This window comes from Maylandia zebra, linkage group LG6 (genome assembly GCF_041146795.1).
Source record: "Maylandia zebra isolate NMK-2024a linkage group LG6, Mzebra_GT3a, whole genome shotgun sequence".
In the NCBI taxonomy this organism is placed as follows: domain Eukaryota; kingdom Metazoa; phylum Chordata; class Actinopteri; order Cichliformes; family Cichlidae; genus Maylandia; species Maylandia zebra.
This window is the reverse complement of record NC_135172.1, coordinates 27,757,473-27,774,636: the sequence shown is the minus strand read 5'-3', so window position 1 is coordinate 27,774,636 and position 17,164 is coordinate 27,757,473. Positions and strand designations below refer to the sequence as shown.

General features: G+C 41.7%; 1 protein-coding gene across 5 annotated transcripts in view; it reads left to right on the top strand.

Moving 5' to 3' along the window:
- Positions 1–2,030: 2,030 nt before the first annotated feature.
- Positions 2,031–17,164, top strand: part of grin2bb (glutamate receptor, ionotropic, N-methyl D-aspartate 2B, genome duplicate b) — a 154,509-nt gene continuing 139,375 nt past the window's right edge. For 2 of the 5 annotated variants that reach the window (XM_076885006.1, XM_076885005.1), the window contains exons 1-2: positions 2,034–2,825; positions 10,047–10,741. In XM_076885006.1, the coding sequence (XP_076741121.1) occupies positions 10,733–10,741 (9 nt within the window). In that variant the 5' untranslated portion in view covers positions 2,034–2,825; positions 10,047–10,732. The other 3 variants (XM_076885003.1, XM_076885002.1, XM_076885004.1) reach the window with 3 other exon arrangements.

Below are 17,164 nucleotides of genomic sequence, written 5' to 3'. Positions count from 1 at the left end.
AAATGATCTCTATTGTTTAATCTCTATTGTCATAGTGTTAACAGAGAATATCCACTAGCTCACTTGTGAAAATGCCTTGTTGATGCCATTAGTCATAACCACTCGTTACAACCAACATGCGTAGAAGAGCACAAGTTGCCACTTCAGCTAACAACAGAAAAGTCAGGCAATACATTCACAGAGTAAAGCTGGGCAAACACTGTGCGATTTTTTTCAGTCGCGTTATTCAGCTTCTGCTCAAACTGTACGATTGACTCGCAGGGGTTAGAAATTGGTAGGTAACGATGCAGGGTCTCACACTATACGGCCCGATGCTCTGATGCGACCCGACTGCCCACACCGTGCGTCCATAAAAATGAAGGTTATAACAGAAAATCTGTCGCTCTATGGGATCAGAACGATGCCACCTTGAAATGAAACCGAGAAAAAATATTGTAACTGAAATAAATGTACTGAAAAATCTTGTATTGAAACTGAGAAAAAAATGATAGTGAAAAACAATGAATTGAAACTGTTTTTTTGTTTTCGCGTACAATTTGTTTCAGTTGAGACCCTGCATCGTGACCTACGAACTTCTAACCCCTGCGAGTCAATCGTACAGTTTGAGCAGAAGCAATAACGCGACTGAAAAAAATCGCAGTGTTTGCCCAGCTTAATGTGTGCTAAAATAACTACTTTAGTCACTACAACACCACGATCACAAGGACTGCACGTATCCACAAGTTTTGGTAGCGGTACTTCAGCATGTAGATAGCCCTATGAAAAGTAGCGAGCATGAAGGAAGCAAGGTTTTTGTTTTGTTTATTTTGTCTGTCAGAACTGTTGTTTGGAGCGACGTTTTTTAAGTGGCAGGTCATTTCAAACGCTACGTTTCTTTCAACTCAACAAACATCAACAAACACGCGAACTGTTTGTGTGCAGTTTGTTGCTAGCTTAACGTCCAGCTGCTGTATTTCACAGGGAGAGAAAAGAAAGAGCCAACTTCACTTAGAGATGGAGAAAGATGGGGAGAGGAAGAAGAGAGGTTAGATGCAAAGGTAAGGACTGCTCAGTGAGATTTGACAAACTGGAAATTTAAAGTTTACATGTGAGATAATCTGTTTTCATATTGTGTGAAATGGCTAAACAAGCTGAGGTTGACTGTGTTATGGATCAAAATCATTAAAAGCATGAAAATCCTCTGCAGATTAGTGCAGGATTAACAGGTTAGATTGCTGTACTGTGATGGATTTAAAGTAAAGAACAAGTGTGGGACTGGTGCACAGTGACTGTCTAGTTAGTATAAACAGTGTACCCTCAGTGCAGAGGATGGAAATCAGCCAGGACAACTCATGAAACATCTGCTGACACCTGGTTGAGTCAGGTGTGTAAATTTGTAAAGAGCAAGAGGTCAGCTGATCACAGTCTGTACATTAAGACCCCCCCCCCCCCCACTGAATCCCACTTTAACTCTTGACACATTCCTGTTTTAAGTCAAAGAAAATGGAGCTCTCTCTTTTTCACATTTTCCTGCTATCTATCTATCTATCTATCTATCTATCTATCTATCTATCTATCTATCTATCTATCTATCTATCTATCTATATATATATATATATATATATGCTTGCTATTATTTTAGATACAGTAAACTAGTCTTAATGCCAAAATAGAGTTTAATACAGTTTTAAGTTGTGACTTTCGGCTTTGCAGAACTTTAGATTTTTACTTTTTTGTAAAAAGCATCATTAGCAGTCCTAATGTACTTTGAAATGCAGGTGTTTTACTTGTAATGGGGTATCGTTTCGCAGTGTGGCACTGTTCTTTCAGCTCGTTCCGCTGTCTCCCTCAGATGCTGCCGAGTCTAATCTCCAATTAAAACAGAGCAACAACAGAGGGAGCCATTGCTTTCTGTATTGGAAACAATTTTCTTGACAATTGTTGCAGCAGCCTGGCTTCACTGTAGCATATCTCTAATTCACAACCCTACAGAAGGACCCACCTCCACATCGCTCTCTCTTTCTCTCGCTCTCTTGGAAGGAGGGGGAGGAGAGCGAGCGCAGTTTGAGTTGCGCTCGCCGCTCTACGCCAGCCAGAGGTGTGTTTCGGCTCCACACTCTGTATCTCTGCGTAGCAGCACCCAACCATGCAGCCAGCCTGAGTGCCATGTCCAACAGCTGTGTTGGCAAAGGGTTACCGCTCATCTGAAGGGAAGGTAGCGTCTTGCTTTGAGGAGGACAGAAGATAAAAGAAGACTGACCAGTTGCAGAGAGAGAGAGAGGGGGGGATATAACTGAAAGCCCCCTCCTCGCCTCACTAAACAGAGCAAAAACGGAAGGCTTTGGAGTATTCAATTTTTTCTTTCGTTTTATATTTTTCTTATTCCTCATCGCAGTGCTGGGAGGTGCTTCATCTTTTCATATAGTCTCTCTCTCCGTCATTTGCCTCCTCATCTATTTCTCCATCTACCTGGTGTACAATTTCTTATATTTATGAGTGAGATAGAGGGGAAAGAAGGGAATTTTGTTTTTCCAATTTTTTTTGCCCTTTCTTTCTCCCTCTTCACTCTTCCTTCTTCTCTTTTCACCAAACCATATCATTCCTGTCATTCCCTCCTTTGCATTTCACATCAAAATGCTGCTCGTCAGGTCATCATACCCCATCCTACGCCTCTTTCTGTGTCTAAAGTCTGATGATTAATGATCTTGGATGATTTTTTTTTCAAAGACAACTAAAAAACTCCTCATGAATGACTATTTTTCCCCCCCTTTTCCTTCTCTTTTGGTCCCCTCCACACCCATTTCTTTTGCATCACACTCTTGCGGGATTCTTAATTGTTACTCTAGGTAGGTTCAATATCGTTTAGTGTCTGTCTATCTGTCTGTCTGTGTGTATTTGTGTGTGCTTTACGTATACATAAAACACACATTAACACACACATGCACTCGCACACTAAACTACGCCTAAAGGATGAGCGTTCAGTGAGTCGACATCGGTCTGGTCTCGCATCCTTCTCCTCATCTGTCCTCATCATCATGGCCAAGTGCGCCCATTTTTAATTGTTGTCTTTGAGAAATCTTTTTTTTTTTATTTGTACACATGTCATGATTTAATAATAAACAAATCTTTATATATATTTATTTGTTTAGTAACACATTTGTAACACATTTGAAATGGAAAAAAATGAGTTTGCAGTCTCACTGGTGTAATTTTATTGACTTTGACAGCCGAATTTTGGCAAAGTTTGGGATATTTGTCCTAAAAGGAATGATATTCTTTTCACATGATCTGCTGAGCTGCATTCAAAGTTTGGCGCTAATGGCCATCTCAAGTCATTAATAGTGTATCCCATTTCATGCTTGATTTTGTGCTTATTTTGATTCTGCCAGTCCATCAGCAGCCATTAGTACTTTTACTGCCTCCCTGCCCCTTCCCATCCCATCCCACACACACACACACACACACACCAACGCACACAGACACACAATCTTCCCTCTTCAGCATGTTTTCAGTTTTCCTCCCTCTTTTACCCAAATCTCTCCATTTTCTTTTATTCCCCGCTTTCATTCTCACTCCCTTTCGGGCCAACAGAGACCAGTTACCATTAGCTGGATGTTGATCAGTGGATTCAGCGGGTAATTCCTCGCTGTGGATTTAAGGTGTAATAGACAGCAGGTCTTTAGATAGAGACAGACTGATAGACAGATTAAAATAGGTAGAACTTCACGCGCCATTTCATCACTACCTTCCTCTTTTCCTCTGTCACATTTGTCCCCTTTCCCTCTGTGTTTTGTTTGACGCTACGTCTCTACTTCTCACCGCCACACCTTTTTTGGGAGAGCTGCTTTAAAGCGTTACCACTGCTAGTCTATTCTCAATTAGCCCATATACACATGGACATTTAACTGAAAATTGCCTGTGCACTCAGCCGTAAGGTGAAAAATTTTGCCTACTAGCATAGGCCCACACCAGCTACTTTAGTCTCACCGCCCACCCCCTTCTTATGGACTGATAAAGAGGCTTAATGAATCCCTCTTTCTTGATTGTTCTGAGAGTGGGATGTCGTCATGAAGGAATATGAAGGACCGCTCGTTTTGCTCTGTCTTTGCTTTTGTGTCTCAACTCTGCTCCTCTGTAAAACATCTCCACTACAGTCTATAAATTATGTGTTACAGAAAAGAGTTAATTAGGTGAGTAGTGAATTAATAAAGCACTCACTTCTTCTTTGCAAGTGAGCGTATGCACATGCATGAAAAGAAGGTGTGTACCCTAAATACGTGTGCAAGAGCACAGCTGACGGAGCAAGAGTGTGCATGCGTTTGTGTACATTCGGAAGTCTGCATGAAGCTGGTGGAAATGTATTCTGCATGAATTTTCATCTGCAGGTGATGGCTGTTTTTGTATTTTCCACCACAGTTGCTTGCACGGTTTCACCTTTCGTCGTCGCTCTGTGACTAATTGGTTGTTTATCCACTTAAAAAAAAAAGTCTGTATAATTGAGATTACATCTTCAAGAATTTCACACTCTCACACGTTCAGCTGCATTTCGGAGCACAAAATATCCCTCACTCATGCACTATTTCTAACGCGCAGAATGAAGCTTATACCAGGTGACTCACTCAGTTAGTCCAGTGCAGCGTGCAGGTGCATGGATTTACATCTGTTCATTACTATTCTCTCATTCCTTATTGTGCGCCTAAGCTGGTGGAGGTGCGTTAGCCAGTGCCAAACTGATGTCATCCTCCTCCTGTGTTACCTTTCTTCTTCTTGTTTCCTCCCCAGTGGGTCTGCGACAGATCGTTGACAGTGAATAAATCACAGACCTAATATCACTCATACACCAGCTTTGCTCTAATTGACTCTTCAGCAGGACTTTATTGAGTACAGTGCACACTAAAGGCGATGCAAAAGACTGTATGCTGGGAATTAGGCTATAAAGTCCCATTTCAAATTAAAATGGTTAGGTAAATAATACTAATATTTAACAAAGTTAGGAACTGCTTCACAGGAAGAAATTTATAAGCTTTAACAAAACTCCTGGAAAAAAACAGAAAGGCAAATAATGAAAAATAAAAGAACATTGCTACCTTTTAAACATCCATGAAAGCTTTTCCATAAAAATGTTTTAAGAAGAGATTTAAAAGACAGTGAAGAAGTTCCCTTTTTGACCTCAAAGGTCGGACTGTGCCACAGTTTGGCAGCTCTGACAGCAAGCACCTGCTGACCTTTGTCTACTAGCAGAAACTTTGGGATAACCAGCAGATCGCCCTGTATACGCCCTGCCCTATGTAACAGGTTAATAAGCCCTTAATGTGCTTCAGATGAAAGATGTATGATCAGTGAGATTTTAAAATCAATACAAAGTGAGAATTTGCCTGTACTCAAGTAATGTGTTTATATTCTTGATGCCAGTTAGCTGTTAAAAAGTAAAAACAGAATAAATATCCTAAAAATGATTAAAATGCACCATTAGACAAAAGAGAGCAAAAGTGAACTGAGTCTGTAGGTAAGAATAACTACAGGATAACAATAACTAAATAATAAGAGTCACACCTTTTAATGATCTCCTATTAATGTAATCTGTTTTGTGTCAGTATGAAAACAGTTTCTAGGCATTTCTCATAAGCAGCTGTAAAATAGAACATGATTTTTAGGCAGTCTTCATACATGATGTTGGACGTTCTCTATATAGACCAAAGTACTGGGCCACACATTACACCAGCCAGTTGGTCATAGAAGCCAAAGCCATGAAGCTCCCGGCGCACAGTTTTTGTGCTGATGTTAATGAGTGTTGGCGACTTTTACGCACTGCTCTGTAACCTGGCACGGTCTAAGTCCTAAAGCCTTCACCTTTGCAATAATATATCTAACAGCTGATTGTGGGATATCTAGGAGGGATGAAATTTTAAAAACTGACAAAGTTTCCATGCTATCACAGTACCACGCTCAAACTCGGAGAGCTCGTTTAAAATTCTTTCACATATGTTTGTACAGGCAGGCTGGCCATGTGCTTGATTTAAACATCAGTGGCAACTGGGCTGAAAACACCTGAATTCAGATGTGTGGTTCAATACTTTGGTCCGTTAATGCTGTACATGAAAAACACAAAATCACCATTTAAAAACAAACTAATTTCACATGCCATAAAACAAGTAATCAGTTAGCCGCTGTTCATTTTGAGTAATATTGAGTTACGTATACATAACCATAAAAGCATTCACATTTACATCCATAAAATGGCTCTCTGGGATTGCATAATTCAATATTTTGAGAAGCTGTTGGTTCATAGCGAGGATACTAAATGAATAAACAAATAAGCCTTGTCCAGTTGTTTAATGCAAAAGGTTTATGTAAGGATGTACCGCATTATTCTACGAGTCAAGCCATCAGAATCATATTAATGCCACTATGAGAGTCAGAGATAATTAGAAGGAGTCAGAGAGAAAGATGGATTTTTGTAAATAAAATTTGTTGAATGAATAATTCATTTCACTGCCAGACGGGATTAAAATTCTACACATGCACATATCCTCTGACAGTTTTCCTAAGGGCTAAACTCTGTGTACCTACATATCCTGCATCTACTTCAAGATGCAATAAATACGCACATGTTGCCAGAAATAGGCATATCCCATCTTATGAGCGTGTGCCAGTAAAGATCTGTTAAAGGATGAAAAACTAGACATAGCATACATTAGTCAGGCTACAGCTTAGATATTTTTAATACTGATGGATCATTACATCATTTTATACCACCACAAGGGAACTTAGTGATTTGAGACTGCGACCATGTGCAATGAACTTGCAGATTTCTTGCCTTTGTAATGGTTATGCATAGATGGGGACCAGTTACTGTCCTCGATGCATCAAGACTGTAAATTAATAAGGTCAAATTGGGAATTTGACCTTATTAATGTGCAACATGTTTGTGATCAGTTGACTGTGATGAATCTCAAATGCGCAGCTATCTGCATACACAGCAATGCACATTAACTCCTTACATTCAGAGTTGAGCTCTAACCTCAGAGAGATAAAACAGAAATTTAAAAATTCCTCCGCAAACTGTGGTGGGCTGCGAATCTTTGGAGACAGGTTGCCTCCGCAGTCACCTTTCAATCTAAAGTGGTTGCCCAGATGATGAGGATGTTGCGTGCTCGATGTTTGGGTGACCTTGTCTTTGGTTGCAACTGGGAACCGCTGATTTTTCCAGGTCACAAGCTGGTGGTCATCTAATGTGACCAAGCCATCACAGAGCACGAGACTGATGCGCTGCAGCAACTCTGGTCCTCAGTGGAGCTTTTACACGATACACAAAAACATTTTGCAATTTTGAATTGCAGTCCGTTAAAACTTAATCAGTGTTTTGAAGTTTGTCAGTGGTGGCCGGTGAATCTTATTCAATTTTTTTATGCGATGTCCGACCCAGAGTGAGGAAAAACCATTTAATTCAGCTTACAAACCAAATGTAACATTCATTTAATATATGAATGTACAATTAATGCCAACATTAAAAAGAAGTTCACGTAGTTCTGTATAAAAAAACAACTCACCGTGAACATTTAACTATGATTTCTAACACTTCTTAAACACTTCCTTGTAAAAAATAACTTACTTTCAAAGTTATTTGTACATATTAAGTAAAATGTTCCTGTAGTGTGTAAATAATAATTAGTTGCTCTGCTTGTTCTTTCGTAGAATAATGCACAGTGCTGTTAATTTCCTCCCATAAATGTTTCATGTCTCTAACAGCCTAGGCTTTATCCGTTCCCGCTGTTTTAAAAAGCAAGCACGGAAAGCTAAATAATGCATCTGCATGGCTGCATCCAACTTTTGCTGCACCAGTTAGAAGTCCTGCGTATATACTGTGTTTTTCAACCTGCTGTCTGATGATGACGTCCACTTGTTTTTTACTTGTACCTTCTTCTCCCCTTTAAGACACCACGTAGGAGTCCAAAAGATCAGCTGACGATGATTTAGGGTCGAATTAAAATCCACAACCTGAGTCACAATGCTGCGCCCAAATTTAGCCTAGCCTCAATACAAAGCCTGTCACTTCGACTCTTTAATCTCCACCTTCTGTGTTCTCTCTCCCTGATTTTGTTCTTGATTGTATCTCTGCCACTTTGGCCTTTCTTTCAAAGTTTGGTCCCTCTATGCCACTACTCTTAGTCCACTTGCAGAATAAGTTACGCCTCTAGTAGTTCGCCCAAAGAGCGTTGTCCTAGATACCTCAAAGCCAATCCTGCTTTTTATTTTTATATTTTTATTCATAGAAACAATAGCAAAATCAACAAAATAGATAAAGGTAAAGGCATGCAATATCTGAAGCTTATAATCTGCATGACAATGTCGCTGTTTAATGAATGCAGGACAGGACAAGCAGAAAGTCAGAGCTCTCTGGTTCAAAAGAACTTTAGCCCTAATTTTATTTTCACCATTGATGCAAACGACAGGGAGGTAATACAGAGAGAGAGAGAGAGACAGAGAGCTGCCTGGCATGAGGAGAGAGCCCAAACAACCAGATCACACTTTTTTAACTTAAATGACCCTGATAGTGTTGAGAATTTAAGCTGTCATCCCTGAAAGGATATCATCTTTCAGTAATGTATGCAGATGTATGTCTTCAGACTCATGGGAAAGACAAAGTAGGGGTGATTTGCAGGCTTTTTATCCCTGAGACTGGTTTAGATCATTAAGGTTAGGAACGTTTGGATTTATTTATTTATTTATTTCCTGAAGCAGGCTGGATGATTCCTGTGATCAGCTGTTCATGTGCCAAATTACATCACAATTAAAAACACACCTTTCAGATTTTCATGTATTTTGAAACTGGGGTTGTTTTTTGTTTGGATACCTTGAATGTAAATGGCGCTGTCTCTAAAGCACTTTAGGTCAGCTTCTGTTGTTTAAATATGCTAAAAATAAAATAGACGTGACAGTCAACATAAAAAGGTTTAAACATTTTTCATACTGCATGTCTGAGGTCTATTTTTTCAACACAATTCAACAGGCATACTGAAGTTAGAGGATAGAAACAAAGTATCGATCCTATTGTGCTAGTATCGGTCCGACACCTATACCAGCGTTGTTTTCAATACTGTCGATATTTGGGTTGATCCTCCCACCTTTAGCCTACGCTGCTTTACTCTGTCGGCCCTGGAAGATCTGTGTAAAAACAGGGAACAAGCAAGTTGAAAAACAATCATTTAATTTGCACATAGATTTAAGGATTCTGCACATTTGAAAAACAATAAATTGATCAAAAATCAATAATGACACTTTTAACCATGAAGGGGAATCACACCAGAGACTTTTTAAGCTTAAAGCCAAAAGTACTGTCCTGCTCCCATAAAACTCCCAGAAGCCCATTGAATTCTTTACAACAGCCACTTGTTTTGTGCGCTGACCTGAGCACATAGTGGAATAAATATCTATAGCTATAAAATATTAGAGTCTTGAGGATTTCAGTCACACTCTACTAGCCAACTCCTGTTTTTGAATATTTTAAATTCAGCATTTGCTTTTTAAGCTGTCTTCTTCATGCCTATCCCCACTGGTGTAATGTGCATCATGTGACATGTGATAAATTGAGGGCTGCAATTCTGAAATGATCAGACATAAACAATCGCAATCTGAAACAGTAACAGATGAAAACCAGGATGTGGATGTATAATCTCCTAGTGTGCTCTGTGTTGGTATATATTCTGGCGGAAGAAAGTAATTTTTTAGCATATCTTTCCAAAAAATCGTACCTAAAAAAATCAGTGTTGCATTGATTCATTAATTTAATAACGAGCCTTAAAGCCAGCGTGTTTATTGAGTACAGGCAGACCTTATAAAGGCCTGAGAAGGAAAAAAAACTACCAAAAGTATCTCCTGTGAAAAAACAACAACAACAACAATGTAACAACATTCAGCACATTCAGATTGCAGTGAAAGGGGCATGTAGACACAGTGGCTTGACTGAGTTAAGCCTTGACCTCAGAGGCAATTGACTTGTGTACACAGTGGCTTTCAGCCATCCGCAGCCTTACTCGGCCATCTGACTCTTTCCTTGTCTCTTTCAGACGAGGAGCGGGCCGGCAAGCCGAGGATCATGACTGGCTAAATTAAGCAAAGGCACAGAGCGACAGAAGAAGGAATAGAGGGAAGCAGGAGAAGAAGAAAAAGACGAAGAGTACGCGCACATATACACACACTGCTGCTCATCTCCTCATCTCCACGGCAACAGTATTCACACACTTGCAGACTTGAGGAAGGAGACCTGCATCACCAACTTTGGAGGAAAAGGAAAGACAATCAGATGGAAAAAGACGAATGAAAGTCCGCCCGTTCGACACTCTCCGTTCGCCATCATTCGGCTTTTCTTCCCCATAAGAGTGCTGACATTTTGAGTTGATGATCCGTTTTTAAATTCCTCTAAAACGCTCAGTGAAAAGCATTTTTCAGCCAGTTTGGATCTGGTTCTTTGCAGATTAGACTTTTTGTTCTTGGTTTTTTAAACCTTCCTGCTCTCCCCCACCCCACCACCACCACCACCACTACCACTGATAACAGCCCAAGCGTCACCCCTCTCCACCCATCAAGCACAACTCTGCTCATCCCTCAGCCTGCTAGACCTCACTTTTCAGCCCTCCGCGTGTGCCTTCGTCTGTCCACCATCCCTTCATCCGAGGCTATGAGAGGAGGAGTCGAATCCCAGATCACTCCATCATGCCAGTTCTGAAGAGTAGAGAGGAGATCCGGGCTGGCAATGTTCAAGGTAGGCCAGTGATTTAAGTAATTGGGGCTGTGCATATGTGTCCATGGGTATCGCTTAAAACTTCACCCCAAATTACATCTTTGATAAGCCGGGGAATCAGAAAATGGTGAATAAAATCTCTATCGCAGCAGCTCAGCGGAGTCTAAGGTGACACACACAAATATAAACGACGTGCAATTTAAAATGACATTTAGCAGCCATGCAAATGCAGATTCTTTCTATTTCAGAGGCTGCAAATGGGTGGCATTTCCCACTGAAAATTGACTTAGATTGCCTTGTTTTTCTCACATTTCACAGCTTTTACTACTTTAATCAACTTAATGAACTTTCACATGTACTGTAACATCTGAAACGCTGCCACCACTGTGACCGCTGATATCCGGCAGTTGCGATTAACTCAACCCTTATTTAACCTTCTTAGAAACTGCCCTCGTTCATGATAATTTCAGGTCATGTAAACTACGAGAGGAGGTGGAAATAATGGCTTAATGGCCGCTTTGTGAAATATGAAGGATTTCCTTCATGGTTTGATCGGGTCAAACTAAATGTATTTTTCCGTATAGTTAAAAAAAAAGGTCTGATAATAAAACACTGCACATTTTTCATGCAGTTTAAATAAATCTTCAGTTCTATTCATGCACATTGCTTAACAAAAGGCCTGTTTTAGAGGGTAAGTCACTTTCTGTGGCCATGTTTATTTTCAGTAAGAGTGAGCAATCACAAGAAACAGAAGAAACAAAACATTTATAGTGCAAAAGGAAAAAAAGTACAAATTGTGTGTGTGTGGGTTTTTTTTGTTTTTGTCACTTGTTCTTTCTCGTGGTGCTTTGTGAGGGAGCTCGGTGTTGAGATAAGGGATAACGAGACACTAGCTTCAATAAGCACATCAAAACGAGGAGTTGTGCCGCTTTACGAGGGAAAACAGGTCTAGACAATAGTGACTGCATAAAGCAACAGAGTGGAGGAAGCTGGAGCCGATTTTATTGCTGAGCTCGTGCTCCTGGCAGCCGCTCAGGAGTTCGACCGATGAAAGGCATATTTAAAAGTTGGAGGGGCGCAGAAAGACAATGGAACGAGGTGTCTGAGAGGCTGCAAGTAAAATAAGCCTTTAAAGGAGAATTTGCATGGCTTTCATTAGCAACAGAGCGCACCGTTAGATCAGGGGAAAGTGCGTTCGTGTCTTCCTCGACAGTTTTGAAACAGAATATGTGCAAAATCCTTTGTTCTGTCACTGCGTCCGGCTCCTGCCAGCAGAGCAGCTCTAGGATTTGTCTCCTGGTGGCATCGCGGATTAGATTCTTGGCCGGATTGGTGTTTAGCAACGGGTGAGGCCAGTTTACGCTCCCAAATCTTTGAACTAATTTGCGCTCGCCGGCTCACAGGAGTCTGATGTAACTATCTGATTATGATGCACGTCTTTGCCGAAGCGTGACTTGGAGGAGGTGTGACAGCTGGTGTGTCCCTCCCTCGCAAAACACAACAGCTTCAACAATGTACCGGCTGTATTCTGCTCACTTATTAACATATGCTGTTCAGGCTCCGCGGTGTCCAAATTCCTGCCCACAGTATTTCAATCAAAACTTCGTTTTCCATTTCAACACTCTGATTTTCCGTTATGATGACAGCGAGCAGGAGAGGGGTTAAGGCGTGGCAGACAAAAAAGAAAAAGGAAGAAAAACAGGCAAAGATCCAGGCGCAGGCGCCAAATCCTGAGGGAGCTTCACTGACACTGGATGAAGGAGGCAGCTTTGTAGACAGATGTACCTCGGAGTGCATAAGCAGCAAGGCCTTGGAGGGGTGTGCGTTGTTGTTGCGCCGCTGTGATGCTGCGTGTTTTTCCGGAGGGCGGGTTGGGCAGAGAGGATTACTGGATCTGAGCACTGGCTCTCTTGTCAGGCGGGAAGCGTGGCCCTTAGTTTGATCGGTGAACCGTGAACGGAGTGGCAGCAGTGAACTGCCATGACTGTACCGAGCCGAGATCTTGATGCTGGAGCTCAGAGACAGCCGGCTGAGTCAGTTTTGGACGCGAGCCTCATGTGACCAGCTTTACAAATGTTGATTGAGTCGTCGAAGGATTACAGGTGCTGAGCAGCCTGGTGTTTATTGCTTACCCAGAGCCAGAGAGAGAGAGAGGGAGAGGCAGAAGTGCAAAGCAGCTAAGGTGCAGAAATTCCTCATCCACCCATGCATTTGTGGGGTTCTTCCTTCGTGTATAATGATAAAAAAAAAAAACCTCTGAAAAGATGCTCTTCACTCAGTCGCCAGTTCACAGCTGAAATCTGGATTCTTCCATGTGTATCCTGTTCGGTATTTTTTTTTCTGCTTCCATGCTTCCAATTAGTTTGCCTGGCACGCAGGTCCTCACAGCATCTTACTGTGTTAATATTTCAGGTAAATACAACAGTCCCGCCTGAAGGTAGAACTGACGCAACACCTAACAGCTCTGACACCTTATTAGAAACCAGATTGAACAGATAAGACGTGCTGCCACGTTATCAGTTTGAATGCATTTCAGTGCAGCCCCCTTCCACCGTGCTTATCGACGACCGGTGGGCTGACGAACGACAGCTTTAGATCCAAGTTTCATCAACTTTGAAACCAACAATTTAACATTCGCACTCACTCCACGCAGCGGTTGACCCGCTCAGTGCAGGTGAGAAACCCTCAGAGCGTAGCCATGTGAATTTCTAATAGTAATTGTACCTCCTCTCTTGAGATGACGGCCAGCTTTTCACTTCACCTTCAAGTGAGGCCCTTCAGAGCTGATTAGGTAGGACGACATGTAGCGAAAGCTCTTTAGTCTGACTTTCCTTCTAAATTACGCTGTAGGAGTAACATTGTTCTGTTCTGGTTGCGGCACCTCTGCTCGCTCGCTTGATCGACGGTACGAGTAGCTGTACGGGAGTTGCCTTTTTACGGTCAACAAACAGCCTAATTTTTCATTGTTATGCAGAGCGACTGGTTCCTCGCGTCATCTCTCAGGTGATTTGTTGTTCTTTTTATTTATTCGTCAGAATTTGTAAAGTCCCTGGGCCGACCCACTGAGCAGTTTCCCGGTGATTAGGTGTCTAAATGGTAGACAAACAGTGAGGTTAAAATTGCTTTTTGTTGGTGTAAAAGTGATGTCAAACTCACACCCAGCTGCTGTTTTGTCATCGCATCAAAAAGAAATCTTGCAACAGGGAACAAAGAGAGAGAAGCTTAGGTGAGACTCATGTCTGTGACACATGAACTGTGAAGTCATACTTTCTAATATTTAGCACACAGCAGGCTACTGCTAAAAAACACTTCAGCGTGTCTTAGGTGAGGGTGCTGCTTGCATCGAGTACAGGAGGCAAGAATCAGAATGTTCTTCTACTAAAAAATATTTGGAAATAATTTTAGGTAAATGAGCCAAACTGGATGAGCTACTCGGCTGTCACGCAGGTTTCTTCAGAGCTGCTTTAATTCTTTATGGCACAGATTCAAATAAGTGCTCAGAGAGTTTGAGCCATGTTGACACGATAGCATCTCACAGTTACTGCAGATGTGTCAGCCGCACCATGATGTGAATCTCCCACTTCACCAATTCCCAAAGGTGGTCTACTGAACTGTGATCTGGTGAGATGATTTGAGCCTTGTGACACGATGCTTTCCTGCTGGAATCAGCGATCAGAAGATGAGTGCACTGTGGTCACAAAGGTTTGGACATGGTCAGCAACAGTACGCAGGCAGGCTGTGGCGTTTAAATGATGCTCAGTTGGTACTAAAGGGCCCAAAGGTATGCCGAGAAATTAGACGACCTGACAGCAGGCGATGCTGAGTGAACAGCAGCCTCACTTTCTGTTCATGGGGGACAGGAATGACACCCGGTCTTCTGCTGCTGTAGCACATCTCCTTCAAGGTCTGACAGGTTTCAGAGATGCTCTTCTGCATACCTTGGTTGCAACAAGTGGTTATTTAAGTTCCTGTTTCTATCAGCTCAAATCCATTCTCTAGCAAACAAGAGAAATATATACAAATATGAGAGAAAACAAGAGACATTGTCACCCCATAATAAGAACCCATTGTGTTGAGGTTCTGATTATATGCGCTGTCAACCAGATGTTACTTTTACATCCAATAAATTTCATTTATTGGTCTTTATCTGCGCATATAAGCTCTTAGCCCAGAAACCATCTGGCTGTGAGAATCAGCTTTTAGATAACCAGCTATTTCACATCTTTATCGAGCATCTTTTGATATTTACGGCTGTATTGGTGTTACATCATTTGTAATGCCTGGCCTAACCTGTGCTACATCTAGCTTTGGCAACATAAAATGGCAATTTAAATGTGTTTACCGCAACATACGGGGTTCATATTTATACGTGTTTGTGTGGCATGTAAATTAAGCGATGAATAATTAAACTGCCCGGGCCAAAAGTGGTCTGTATTTAGCTGGAGAAATAGCATAGCAATAGAAAACAATGGCAGCCCAGCGTAGAACTTTGTCATTTAGACAGTCAGTTGCACTTTTATACATTTACATGATAAAAAAAATAAAAGATAGATTAAAATGGTGATTGGTGGTTCATACAGACAGTGTGATAACACAAAGTGTACACGCAATCTCATTTTTATTAGAGAGTGAGAGAAACCCAAGATGCCTCTTCTACCTCTCCTCTTCAGTACCTAGTCATGTGTGACTGCGAGAGAAGGAGGAAGAGCTAAGAATAGAGAAAAGGGGGCCCGATGCTGTGATGCCGCCGCTACCCACGTTCTGTAACTGAGCGTGCTCTCGACACCATTTCTGCTGGCCTGTTTGTGCAGGCTCTGCTCACCATATACACTGCAGCTACCTCAGTGGAAATACTTTTCTTTTCGTCAAGGTATCAGATGCAGAAGTTCAGCTAGAAATGGCTCTTTCATCCTTCCTGTGTTCGATAATAACACGATCTGACTGTCACACATGGAGAGATTTAATCAGAAACAGTCACTCTTTGTGTCATGCCAAGGGGAGCCTGTTTGAAGCTCCTCCACCGACAGGCAGGGACTAGAGCGAGAGGCTTTTTTAATCGGTTTTCTTTTTAAAACACAGATAGAAGAGACTGAAACAAAAGACAAGATCTGGCACCGAGGGCCGAGGTGCAGAGACAAGTAGAACTGATGGAGGGTTAGATAGCAGAATAAGATTGAGTCATATTTGATGATATTGTCCTCAAAAGGCTCACAAGAAAGAGACACCGGGACTCCCGAGAAATCACGTTGTGCAGATGACTTCGCTAAGAGGGGATTATAAGGCGATAATTATGTTTTCAAAGAGGGAGATGATGAAAGATAGAGAAGGAACAAATATATTAGAATCAAAAGAAGAAATAGGTTTGTGTGATGGCACTCATCAGAACACAAAACTTGCTGCCAGATGGCTAATTTATTTACAGATATGCTAGAAACACCACCTGCTGGATAAGAAAGTAACATAGTTTCCATCTTCTGTAAGGTAAAATCAGGATTTTACTGCAGGGCTTGCTGTGCCGTGCCGTCTTGTTTATATTTAGCAGTGTTAACAGCAGGTGGTATCTACTTGCCAAACCTGTTCAAAGTGTCAGTGAATCTGTCTCCATTTGACCCTCAGTGGGGGCAACTTGTCAATTAATTAGCCGTGACTTGAGACCGAGAGTGGGTTTGAAGCGCAGACAGCTGCAGGAATGAGGAGGAAAATGCCCCCGCTCAAATACAGAGCCGAACAAGAAGCAGCGAGATGTACTTATTGGGGAAGGAGCTGCGGCTGTCAGCGTTTTTTCTTCTTCTTCTCCCCTTAATGAAGCTGTGGAACAGGTGATCAGTGAGACAGAGAGGAGGATTAAAGGTAGAGTTAACCTCTCGGGAGGGTAAACTGGAAGGTGAGCGCTTCTGCGAGATTTAGGTCTAAGTGTAGGAGTGTGTGTGAGCCAAGCGCAGAGGGCAGATCACATCCTCAGTGTATAAAAGATTTCAATTTGCCCCTCCCGACATTTGTTGCAATCAGTCATCAAATGCCTCCAAGAGCTGAAAGAAAGCTCTCACATTAATATTCAAACTAGAAAACGCACTGATGTTTCCTGAAAACCTCCAGCAACAGCAGCCGTGCACGCCTGCGATGCACTCACAGGTGAACTTCACGGGTAAAACACTGACCTGATGTTATGATTCACTGAAGAGAACATTGGAGATCCAAGTGCAGGGCTCCGTAGGCCAAATAATTCAACAAAAAAAACCCCCAAAACAATCTTTTAGCATTCATTACATACTTTTATTTAACCAGGAAGCCCCATTAAGCTGAGATTTCCTGACAAAGCGAAACATGGCCAAGGTAGCAGCCATACAAACGCAATACATTTTACAAATGCCACAGATACAACATAAAATGCAAGCTCTACAACATGATATACAATACACAAATACCCGCAACAAAGAAACACAA